The sequence below is a fragment of the Sarcophilus harrisii genome, chromosome 1 (assembly GCF_902635505.1).
Source record: "Sarcophilus harrisii chromosome 1, mSarHar1.11, whole genome shotgun sequence".
NCBI classification, from domain to species: Eukaryota; Metazoa; Chordata; class Mammalia; order Dasyuromorphia; family Dasyuridae; genus Sarcophilus; species Sarcophilus harrisii.
In genome coordinates, this window is record NC_045426.1 from 379,929,173 (window position 1) to 379,941,734 (window position 12,562).

The window sequence follows — 12,562 nt, forward strand, 5'->3', positions numbered from 1 at the left end:
CTGCGGATCGTAGTTTGAGGACCGACCCCTGCTTTAAAGAATACAAACAGACAATTTCCTATTTGAGAATGAAGAGTCACCCGATTTGGCAAGGTGGCATTCTATGGCCTGGCATCCACCTAAAGAACACAATAAAAGCATCTTCATTAAACTTTCACTTAGCTTCATGACTTTGGCCACTGGGTAAGCCTTATATATCCCCGCTCCCCCTCCTCCCCCCCAGTCTAAAATTCTAAGTAAAAACGAGAATTCTACTAACCTCTTTATGTACTGAATCTCCTGCACCTCTGAAAGGATCCATGGGGGCAGAAGCCTCAGCTGCCTTGGAAGCTTTTAGTTTAACACCAATTTTGGAAATTTTTGACTTCTGTTTTGCTTTACTATATCCAGTTGCAGACATTCCTACAGAAGACCAAATACAATTTTAGAAGACAGCATTCACTATAGTGTGTGTGTATATATATATATATATATGTATGTGGTGGGGGTGGGGGGTGGGGTGTATTCATACTAGCAGGTACATTTAACCACTAACATCAAATTCTGTTAATGTCCTAAAAATCCTGAAGACATTTGAGCCTATATTTCAAGTCACTAAGGCTTCTATTAGAAAAGTTAAAAAATTAAATAAAAAACATTAAATTATAGGAGCAGTGCCTTAAGAATTAGAAGGTACTCAGATTCCTCACATGACACATGATGAAACCACAAGGCCCCGGGGAAGTTAAATAACTTGTCTAATGTGACATAAATGATAAGCAAGATAGAATTTGTAGCTAGATCCTATGATTTTAAATCAGTGATCCTTCTACAAGACCAGATAACCTTATACCCTTTACCGTATTTTTTTTTTATTATAGCTTTTTATTTACAAGTTATATGCATGGGTAATTTTACAGCATTGACGGCAAACCTTTTGTTCCAATTTTTCCCCTCCTTCCCCCCATCCCCTCCCCCTGATGGCAGATTGACCAATACATGTTAAATATGTTAAAGTATAAATTAAATACAATGTAAGTATACATGTCCTAACAGTTATTTTGCTGTACAAAAAGAATCAGACTTTGAAATAGTGTACTATTAGCCTGTGAAGGAAATCAAAAATGCAGGCGGACAAAAATATAGGGATTGGGAATTCTATGTAATGGTTCATAGTCATCTCCTAGAGTTTTTTCGCTGGGTGTAGCTGGTTCAATTCATTACTGCTCTATTGGAAATGATTTGGTTGATCTCATTGCTGAGGATGGCCATGTCCATCAGAATTGATCATCATATAGTATTGTTGTTTAAGTATATAATGATCTCTTGGTCCTGCTCATTTCACTCACCTTTAATGTATTTTTAAAAATAAAAATATTGCTATGTTTCAATTTAACTCCAGTTATTAATATTCTGACATGGATAACATCTGTGAATTATTTCTATTATTTACATCCTCTTCCAACTGATAACTAATAAGCTTTAAGGGTACATTACCTTTTTTAAGGAGGTAGAAATTTTCCTTAAGAGATTTTATAATGTTTTCCCAAAACCTTCCCCTTCATTACTGTTAGAACACTTCCATCCTCTCGCATACCAAGGCTTGAAACTTATTTGACTTCTCACTTTCATTCTGCCCCTCTCCTCCCCCTGTATCCAATTAGTGGTAAAGCCTTGTCATTTCCACCTTCATAACATCCCTTGTATATGTCCCTTCTCTCCTTTGACATAGTCATTAATGATCTCATCACTTTCAACCTAAATTCACAACAGCCTATAAGTAGGCTTTCCTACTTTAATTTTCTGCTCACTCTAATCCATTCTCTATTCAGCTTCTAAAATGCAGACCTACCCATATCATCCCCATATTTGATAAACTCTAGTCATGTTTGATTATTTCTGGGCTCAAATACAAAATCCTCTGCTTGGCTTTCAAAGTCCTTATCACTTTTCCAATCTTCTTATTATCCCTCATCTACTCTGCAAACTAGTAACACTAGTCTCCTGTAATGTTCTCTTCTCTTAAATATAATGTTCTCTGGGAACAGATTTCTTGCGGGGCTTCTGGAGGCAGCCTTCGTTTCAGTTCAGAGTAATAATCACCTCAAATGCAGACAGCTATTAAAGTCCAGTCCTTTATTATCTCTTTCAAAATAGCCCAGTTAGTTTTCTTAGAGGCCTATTTCTCTCCTTGGTTCTGCGAGCTCTTGTTGCTAGTCCTTTAGCTCTTCCAGCTTCTGCCTCTAGCTCAACTCTAACTCCAAAGCTTCCAGCCAACACAAAGGTGATATATGGAATGAATCTGATTCTGCCTCTGAAAGTGGGCTTGTGGGTTAGTGGGCTTGTCGTCCCTGACTTGTGAATCTCCTGGACTCCTCTCTGACTTGTGAATCTTGTAGAACTCCAATGAGTACTAAATACATTAGTGAGCTAGAGAACTGTTAAGTACCATGCTAAATTAGATAACTGACTTAGCACCTTGTAAGAATTCTAACAGTCTCCTTTCTATTCCTCACACAAAAAAAAAAAAAATAGCAAAGAGGTATTGTGGATATAGTACTGAGCCTAGAGTCAGGAAAACTTTGATTTCAAATCCAGACTCAGACATGGATTTATGATCATGGATTTATGCCCAGATATGATCCTGGGCAAGTCACTTAAACTGCTTACCTCAGTTTTCTCAACTGTAAAATGGGAATTCTAACAGCATTTATCTCACAGGGATAAGGATCAAATAAGATAATATTTATAACATACTTAGCACAGTACCAAGCTCATAATAAGCATTATATACATATTTATTCCCTTCCCTACTCCAATTATTTTTCTAACTCTCACCATTTTTACTGGCTGGCCCCCATGTCTGGAATTCTCTCCTTCCTAATCTCTGGCTTTTAGGTTCATTAATTTTCCTCAAGTCAGTTCAAACCCCACCTTCTCTAAGTCTTTCACAGTCCTCAATCTTAGCACTTTCCCTCTGAGAATACCCCCAATTTATCCTATATATATCTTGTTTGAATAGAGTTTTTTATAGAATGTGAGCTCCTTAAGAAAAGAGACTAATTTTTGCTTTTTTTTTTTTTGTATCCCCAACATGTCTCACAGTAAGCACTCAATAAATGTTAGCTGACTAGATATATTTAAATAGATCAATCAACAAAAAAGAATGGGAAAATAAAAAGAACATCAATTAACCCCAGAGCATCTGTTAAAAAAAAAAAAAAAGTTTAGACTCTGATGCTCTAGTTTAGTCAACTGGACTCTAAAAAACTTCTTGACTGCTATAGATTTTGTATTCTCTTCTATATACTAATATGAAATCATATTGTACACCCCCAATAAAATGTATACTCCATTAGGGTAGGGACTACAGAATACAATACTAGTTAATTTAACTGTAGCTGGAAAAAAAAGTTCTAATTTCTTTCCCCAAATAAATCCCATCCCACCCCCCCCAGCTCTACTTTGTTCATATAAAGGAATCGTACCTGAATTATGTAGCACTGCATGGTCCTCATCAGAAACTGTGCATGAGAGCATTAAGGGAAAAATAATTAATAATTCAAATATTGCTCTTGTCCCATATTTCTGACAAAATTTACCATTTCCTTTAAACCTGAAATGTATAACTGTCATCTAAACTGCTTTGTTGAACGCTTTGAAAGTTATGTGGCATATTACTACATCTCTAAACTCGTCTTCTCATATAATTATCAATGAAAATTTGTGAGAAAACTTACATTATGAAATCTATTTTTAGGTTTTACCCTGGCTTTTTAATTAAAGGAGTCACTTTTCTGAGTGCAGAGTTAATCAAGTGCTATATGTTTTGTCATTTTCATGTTTAGGAAGATCTGACAAGTTCTTTTAGGCAAAAAAGAAGTGATAATTTCAACAGTCTATATCTCTGAAGTATAAACGGTATTGGAGGGCAACTAAATATTGCAGAAACAACTGAAGTTTCTATTCCATTACATGAAATATGTAAAGAAGTTCTGCTCTTTTAGAACTCAAAGGAATCAAGGGGCATTTTTTTTTTATTTCTTTTAAAAGAGAAATTCAGGAAAGCTAAGATTACAACAGTGCCACAGAAAAAAAGAATCAACATAACTTACACAAATCTTCTACAAGTAACTAGAAATTCTTTCTATATTACCCAAAACTAAAGTGCCTTTTTACTTTGTATTATCTTCCTGACTCCAAGTCTAGCATTTTATCTACAGCACCAACTAGACCTACCTCTTTCCTTTCTCTTCACCTGTTAAATTATCTTTCTCTGCACTTTAAAGTTATACTCAGACATCATCTCCTCCTCGAAAGTAGAAAAACTTCTCTAGTAATAATCACCTTTCAGTTAATGATCTTACTCCAAGACCTTACTATCACTATGTAACTCTCTAAGTACATAAATGTAATATTGTGTCTTATAGTTACTCTAACATCTTTGCCACCTATTGGACTCAACTATGTTAGGACAAGGAACTAAATCTTTAAACTTTAAAACTGTGCAACAATTACCAGATGATAAATTCACTAACTGTTGATGTTTTAATTACTTTAGTTTTTGGAAGTACAACAACAAAGCAAAAATGGGGATTTTAAAAGGATTCCTGGAGAGTATGTCCAGTTCTCCCCAAAATATAAAGATTCTAATTAATATATGGCACAGGGGAGCACAGTGGATAGAGTACCAGCCCTGAATTCTGGAGGACCTTAGTTCAAATCTGGTCTCAAGACTTAAGACTTCAGAGCTGTGCGACCCTGGGCAAATCACTTAACCCCAAACAGCGAATATATGTGGCACAGAGCTCTTCTCTGTAGGAGTTGGAGCCCCAGCGATTCCATTTCCTGTACTGTCTAGAATTTTTTCAGCAGATTAATGAGTATGCATACAGTCATAACTGATATGTTCTGCTTTTCCTTCCCTATAATCATAAATCTAGAGTACAAAGGGATCTCTTAAATCACCTAATCCAACCCTATCATTTTACAGGTGAGAAAACTATGGTGCAAGAAGTTAAATGATTTGCCCATTATCACACTGGAATTAATTACTGGAAGGAATAAACCCCAGGTCTTCTGGCACCTAAACCATTGTTTTTATTAGTGTACCATGCTACCTCTTTAATACACAATCATTCACAAACACTCCTTTTGCATTATCCAATTTATTTTTTAAATAGCAAGACAAAATCAATTTCTAAGTTTTGACCAAGGTCTTTAAAGTTGATACTTAATATGTCTAATAAAAATTTAATAACTACATTTTAGTAATCAATAGCTGACATTTCTGCCCTCACTATGAACTACCATAGAATAAGAAAGCATTTCATTGCTCTTGAGTTCCTTTTTAGTCAGAAGCCTGACTCCTAAGATGACGTCATGTCATATCTCACATTGCTGACACATTAGATATGTAAAAACTCTTGTGCAATATACCACAGCTAAATTATATTGTGTAACAGGAAGAAAAATAAAGAAAGCTGATAGTCACAGAAGGCCAAAGGTATAAAAGGTGATGATGTCTGGGGTTAGGGAAACGTCCATTGTGGAAAAAACAAACTTCAAAATGACTTAAATGAGAAAACTAGAATTTTGATATCTTACTAAAAACTGTTTTTTTTTTTCCTTTTTTAATGTTTCTTTTTAAAGCTTAATTATGAAAGCTTTGGATAGCTGTTTAGCTATGATAAGCTGTTATTGCGATAAGCAATGATATACAATTAAATGATCCACAGATATAATCACCATAGCCTACTTTGAGGTGATTTATGACCACTTAATTTCCTAAGGCTGAATTAAACTGTTTTCTTTTAACTGCATATTTCTAAAGGACTGAGTCACCCCTATTTGTATCCCAGCTCTTCACCACCAAGAGAATTTAGCACTTTACATTAAAGACGAGAAAAAGAGTTGTATACATTACCCTATATGGTTGGACTATAGTTAGGACACCATGTTTTTCAGAACAAGATTAGGTTCAGACTTTGCACCTGACATTTAATTAACACTTAACGTTAAAGAGCTGAGAATATGGCTTATGCAGCATAAATCCATTAATGAACACGTCCATAGCGCTCTACAACTTTTTCAGAAGCACAGTCTAGGGCAAGTTCCTTATTTCCAGAAACTTATTTGGGCTTTTTATTGTTGTTTTATAAGGACTACAATGATAAATGTACGACGTTTCATTATTATAGCGTTACACATTATGTTATACACGTAATACACATATTATAACAATGTGTAGCTCCAATATTGAGAAGAGCTTCACCAGTCTGACAAGGGGATCACGGCACACAAAACACAGAATCCTGCTCTGGGATCAGACCATTGCGCGCGCCGACCCCGTCCCTGCTCACAGCCTGACGCTAAGGACGGCCACCCCGAGCCTAAGCCGCCCCCCACGGTGACCGCAGCAGCTCCCTCCGCACCTGCACGCCCCAAACCTAGCACCGATTTCAGATCACTCTATAGTCAGAGCGGGGCACAGCCTTGGCTCCCCGTCTCCAAACTCCGGGGACGAGCTTCCCCATCTCCGTTCCGTGTCTTCCTCAGTCGGCCACCCCGCTCCCCCCGCTCCCCCTTCCGAGGTCACGCCGTCCCTCGCAGAGAGCCCCTCCGCCACCTCGGTCTGCTGGGAAGGCTTAAAAGGGGGAAGTGAGAGGGAAGATCGGGGGTCACTCCCGCCCCCTTTCCCGAGGGCGGCCGCCCGCAGGCGTCGGCATAGAAGAAATCCCTGACAGGAGGAAGGGAGTGAGAGAGCCCAAACCCGGCCCCCCGCGCCCCAAACTGCCGCTGCCTTCTCGGGCTCGCTCACCTGCCCTACCCAGAGCGAGACCCGCGGGGAGAGGGGAGAGGAGGGGGACGTGACACCGCGGGCACCGCCATCCTCCCACACCCATCATTTCCCTCCGGACCTAGCGTGTGCGCTAGCGCCCCCTGCCCGCCGGGTAAAGGATACCGTCCCGGCTCCAGTACGCCTCGACCCCCGAGCCGGTGACTGCCGTCACATCCGCCATCTTGAAACAACCGCCACTCCCGAGGTCTCCCCTTAGCGGCACCGCCCCGGCCGCCAGAATCGTCCCCCAATTGGCTCTGCGAACTTTGAGGCCCGCCCCTACCACTGTTGGGTCAGGGACCACGGGGGTGGGAGGGAGGAAGGGAAGGCGGAAGAGAGGTGGTTTCTGGGAGTTGTGGTTTGATGACTTCTTGGGTTTTCTGACTCCGAGTGAAGCGGGACCGAGAACGAGCACCTGAGTCCGGAGCTGGGAAGGGAGAACTACGACTCCCGGCATGATAACAACCGCGAAAGGGGCGGAGTTATGGAATTCCTTCTCCCTCCTGTGCCCGCCCCCTTTCACGATTCTCCCTGACCTTTGACCCTTGCGCTCGCCCAGCCTGGGGAACTGAGCCATGGAGGACCGATCGTTGCAGTGCTTGGGTGGCAACAAACCGCACCTGGAGAAACTAACTCTTGGGGTCGCCCGTATCCTGGGTCAGGGAGTGAGGACGGGGGGAGGCGGAAAGGGGATGATGTGGATGGGGGCAGGGCGGGATAGATTTGCAGAGACTGTAACGGAGCGGGGTGTGGACCAGGGCAAGGAAGCATCCTTGCGTAGAGGGAGGTGGGAAAAGGGCATCCTGGCAGAGTGGGAGGGACGGGGACGGGAAGGGGATCTCCCTTCAGCTTTAGAAAGGGCTTTCCGCATGATGACTCAGTACTGCAGGAAATCGATCGCAATTTCACAGAAAAGGGAACTGAGGTTCGGAGATTACCAACTGGCTATTATATCGCGCCCCTTCAACCCGCGACCTCTGACTCCGAATCCGTTCCGCTTTGTACCGCACCGCCTGGCTAATACTGGCAATGATGTAGAGCAAAGGGTCAAGGTAGAGCGGGGAGGTTTCGACAAAAATTAAGCGCTTGCTCCGTGACAGCCCCGTGGGGAATACCAAGAGGAAACGGCCCCTAATCCGGGAATGTTAAGTCAAAGCAAGAGAAAGTACCGGGGAGAGTGAGAAGGGCTTTACAGGAATCGGAGTTGCCAAGGGAGTTTTGAATGTTTGTCCCTGCAGTTGCCAATAACAGAAAGAGGAAAAAAAAAAAAAAAGGCTTTAGGAGCCCCACAATGTCGCGTCATTCATTTGTTCTAACAACGGATAACGTGCCAAGGACTAGGGACGGGATGAGAACTGCGCCTGTGATTTCTTGGACAAATTGAACAATAATGAACAGCTCCCTCAGAAATTTATAATCTCACATATTGCCTAGAGCCCTGAAAGGTTAATCACTTGCTCAAAGTCAGTCCATCAGAAGTAAGAATTGAAACCAGATCTGCCAAATCTATATTTGCCGTACTGTCAGTGGAGGCTCTGGGTACAAATATAAAAAGGAAATAATCTACCTTTGAGGAGCTTGCTTTCTATGGGGAAAAGGGGGGGTGAGAGCCTCGGGCTCAGCTGGGAATGGCAGCTACATAGGTAATTATATGCAAAATATTTACAAAGTAATTTGCATAAAAATGATAGTCTAGGCTTTGAAGGATACTTGACCTATCTAGGAATAAAAGGTATTCCAGATGCAGCTAGTTCAAAGGTATCAAAAGGGAGAATGTAAAGTGCTATTTAAAAGTAGCATACAGACTACTTGGGCTGAAACACAGAGAATGTGAAGGAAAGGAAAGTGAAGTAAATTTGAGAAGGTAGACTGATGTCTGATTGAAGGACAAAATGTGGGATTTGTATTTTACCCTCGATTATCTATCCGTATACATATAACTGGAACAAATTCTACAACTGTTTGGGTGCAACAGGAAGAAAAAATGCCAGGATCACTTTAAGAAAATTACAAAACTTTCATGAAGTCAAGCATTTTCCAGAAAAAGGCACCCATTCTTTAAATATCACCATTCTACAAGTATTGTGTGACTGAGATGTGTGGAATATAACAGTTAAGAATTTAATATAGAGAGGGCAATGAAGTTGCATGATGGATATGAACAAACCACAACATATAATCAATGGGATTCTTATCAGGAAAAAAAAAAAAAACTTTGAAGTAAGACTTTGGGAAAATGTAGCACAAGAAGAGAAGATGGCCTGATAATATGGTGAGAGCAAGGCATGAAAGGTGGCTAGCCTTGTTGCATAACTGATATTTCCATAATGAAAGGAAAAATGCAAAAAGGGCTTAGATACTTTGGCCAAACATCCCCTTCATGAATTATGGGAAGATATGTGAGCCACAGAAGATAAATAAGCTGGGATGCGTTATATGTTTGAACAAAAAATCCTCATCGAGATTACTTAGCTATTTAAATACTTTAAAAGAGGAAGATAATCATCTTGAGCAGGGGAATGATATCAAACCTCTTGTAACTTGGCAGCTATTTGGAACTTGAACTGGGAAGAGAGGGACTTGAGGCAAGAAGACCACTTATGGAACTACTTAAATGGGCCAGGAGATAATCCTAATGAACATGGGAAGACAAAAGTCAGATGTAAGAATTGACAAGACTTTGATAAGTCTATCTAAGAATTGAGGATGATTCCAAGATTTCTAATCTGTGTGACTGGAAGATGGTTATGTTCAACAGAAATAGAGAAGTTAGGATGAGGAGCGGTTTGGGACAAAAAATAATGACTCCAGTTTTATACAGATTATATTTAAGATGTTGACAATGGCGTGGGACAGAAATTAAGCAATGAAATTAAGGTTGGTTATATCAAATGGAATTTGTCTATATAGAAGTGATATTTGAATGCATACAAGATAAAGAGAAGACTAGCCAAAGATGATGATCCCACTGTCTCAGATGTCATTATCAAAAGAGGATTTTGCCGAAACTCAGAAGAATCCAAGATGCATAGTTCCAGAAATTATTTTTAAAGTATTCATCACAAGTACTATCCAAAAGTTTTAGGACCAAATTATATAGCCAGATTGGGTCATCCAAGAGTTATTAAATTAGGCAAGTGATCAGCCAGAAACAAGACCAGTAATATGTTTTAGCAGCTATAAGTCTTCAGTTCCAGTGAAAAGGTTTTGGGGGTAGACGTAATACTTTAAATTCTATATCCTGGAAAAAAAAAAAAAAGTTTGACACTACCTCATTTTGGCTTTAAAAGCTCTCCATATGATCTGGCTCCCTCATACTTAATGGAAACATTTTGTCTTTGTACACCCAGAATTTAGTATCGTCTCAATCATGTCATATAATGTCATGTCCACCATCATTCCTTTAATCTAAATCGTCTTTCAAGGGTCAGCTCATTGTGGCACAGTGAAAAGAGTACTCGCCCTCAAGTCAGAAGTGGGTTCTCATCTTTCATCTGATGCTTCTTTGTGTGACGTTTCATAAAGCACTTAGTCTTGTCTTCCTTGGCTTCAGTTTCCTTATCTGTAAGAAGAGTAAGTTGGATTTAATGAATTCTTCCCTGCCCTAGATAAATGATTCCACTTTCCCCATGAAGCCTTCCCTGACTATATCCATCTTGATTGATTTTTCTTTCCTCTTCACCCATATAGCATGTATTATCCAAAACATACCATTTGTACTTTAGTTTGCATGTAGTACACAACTAGACTGTGCACTTCTTAAAGACCATATTTCATGTTTCCTAAGTACATCAGGGCTGAAACAGAATGGGTATTTAGTAAATACTTGGCAGCCTAATTTTTCCAGTCAGGAAGTTTGTATATTATGGCCAAATAGGTTAGTCTTTTCCATGACCATGAGCTTAAATGTCCAACCCCATCTAGTAATCTTGAGAATACATTAATTACAAAGTGGAGTGGTTAAGAGAGAATAGCATTACCATCACCAGTAACAATTGCCAGAAAAGCAACTCTAGTACAGTACCAATAAATTGATCTTTAATGTTATCTTGATAAAGTCGGTACATAGAAAGCTTGGTTTGCTTTCTCTCTTGAGACATGTTTATGTACTGTTTTTCTGCTTAGTCATTCAAGTTAAGGCTATATTTTCTGTTTCTTTTTTACCCCAGTTAGTACCAATACAACTGCATTTCAGTGGATATTCTGTGTTGATTGAATGAGACCTCCAAGTGAGATGTCAGGTGCTAAGTATCACCTTTCTGGATTGTCTCCATTCTCTAGCCATTAAGTTGCAAATCAACATCTAAACTAGTTGGATAGCCCAGTCTGAAATTCCAGCCAACTGAAATCATGCATGTCTTACAACATGCATGTTTAATAGGCAGATTCCAGTAGGTAATTACTAATTGCCAGCGTGTGTTACCTATTATTTATTTAGCCATCAGAAGATACACTCTTATGTAATTTTACCATCCAGTTAGACCTTGTTATTTTTAAAGTGTCTTTTGCCTTGCTGAAATTTAAGAACCTTGGTAGGCTATCAGTGATAATAGAATACAGTACTTGGTTGACTTCTGAGTCACTAGAATGCTCTGCTGTAAAGCATTAGAGAATCCAGTGACATCATTTAGCCTTTTCCACAAACATGTATGTTTGCACACATGTGCACACACACACACATACATATCACTAACCTTTCCAAGAAAACTGAAATTACATGCATTTTCCCAGAGAAGAATGTCTTTGCAAAAAATATCTTAACCTATATAAATTTTTCTCTTCATTCAATTTATGTGAAATTCTACTTATCCAGTCTATCTCTTCTGTATTTTTGGCATCTACCTGGAGTCATCTTTGATTTTTCTATCTTCCTCACTACCCCACTTACTGTTCCTCCTTCCTCTGTAAGTTCTACATCAACAGAATTTTTCCCACAATTTTACATTTCTACTGCCATCCCCTTAATTCAGACCTACATTGTTACTACAATAACTTGGTATCTCTGCCTTTACTCTCTCCCTAATCTAATCCTCAGTATTTCTACTTTTCAGAATCTTGAAGTTGGAAAGGATCATCTAGTCCAGCCCACTCTTGAACAAGAATTCCTTCTTTAACATACTTGACAAGTGTCATTCAGCCTTTGTTAAATCCAGTGAAGAGGAATCCAGTAAATCCAAAGACATCGTATTCCATTTGTGGATAGCTCTAATAATTAGAAAATGCATCATAACATCAATTCTGAATTTGCCTCTCTACCCACTGTTCCTTGTTTTGCTGCCTAGGACCAAACAGAACAATTCTCATTCCTCTTCCATTTGAAGACAGATATCATTTTCCTGCTAAGTATTTTCTTCTATAAATAACTATAGTTCCTTTCATTAATTATCAAATGGTAGAACTTTTTAAGGCCTTTTACATCTTGCCCTGTTTTTCAATTTTTTTTTTAAATCAGTGAAAATCCATTTCTTCCATCTACCTCTTCTGATTCCATATTGAGAAAGAGAAAAGTAATGCATACATAGTTAAGCAAAACAAATTCCTGCACTGTCCAAAATTTCCCCCCCCCTCAATTTCTACCTCTCAGGAGGTAGGTAGAATATTTTATGAGACCTTATGAGATCACTATGATTATACTGAATAGAGTTCTGAGTTTCCTAAAGTATTTATCCTCATGATATTGTTATTGTATAAATTATTTGCCTGGTTCTGCTCACTTCTCTCTGATGTGTGTTTATACAAGTT

At 39.2% G+C, this 12,562-nt stretch overlaps 2 protein-coding genes across 6 annotated transcripts in view; one reads left to right on the forward strand and one right to left on the reverse strand.

Annotated features, from left to right (window-relative positions):
• The window catches only part of KIAA1328 (KIAA1328 ortholog), a 562,551-nt gene extending 555,105 nt beyond the window's left edge, over positions 1-7,446 (reverse strand). For all 3 annotated transcript variants that reach the window (XR_004230870.1, XM_031946042.1, XM_031946041.1), the window contains exons 1-3: positions 6,944-7,446; positions 3,468-3,503; positions 260-402 (exon numbers count right to left, since the gene is read on the reverse strand). Coding sequence is in view for 2 of the 3 variants with exons in the window: in XM_031946042.1 (XP_031801902.1) it covers positions 260-402; positions 3,468-3,503; positions 6,944-7,397 (633 nt within the window). In the remaining variant the exon portion in view is untranslated. The remainder of the gene's footprint in view (positions 1-259; positions 403-3,467; positions 3,504-6,943) is intronic.
• Positions 7,033-12,562, forward strand: part of TPGS2 (tubulin polyglutamylase complex subunit 2) — a 47,528-nt gene continuing 41,998 nt past the window's right edge. For 2 of the 3 annotated variants that reach the window (XM_031946045.1, XM_031946043.1), the window contains exon 1: positions 7,361-7,477. In XM_031946045.1, the coding sequence (XP_031801905.1) occupies positions 7,396-7,477 (82 nt within the window). In that variant the 5' untranslated portion in view covers positions 7,361-7,395. Of the gene's footprint in view, positions 7,113-7,360; positions 7,478-12,562 lie in introns of those variants that run through there. The other variant, XM_031946044.1, reaches the window with a different exon arrangement.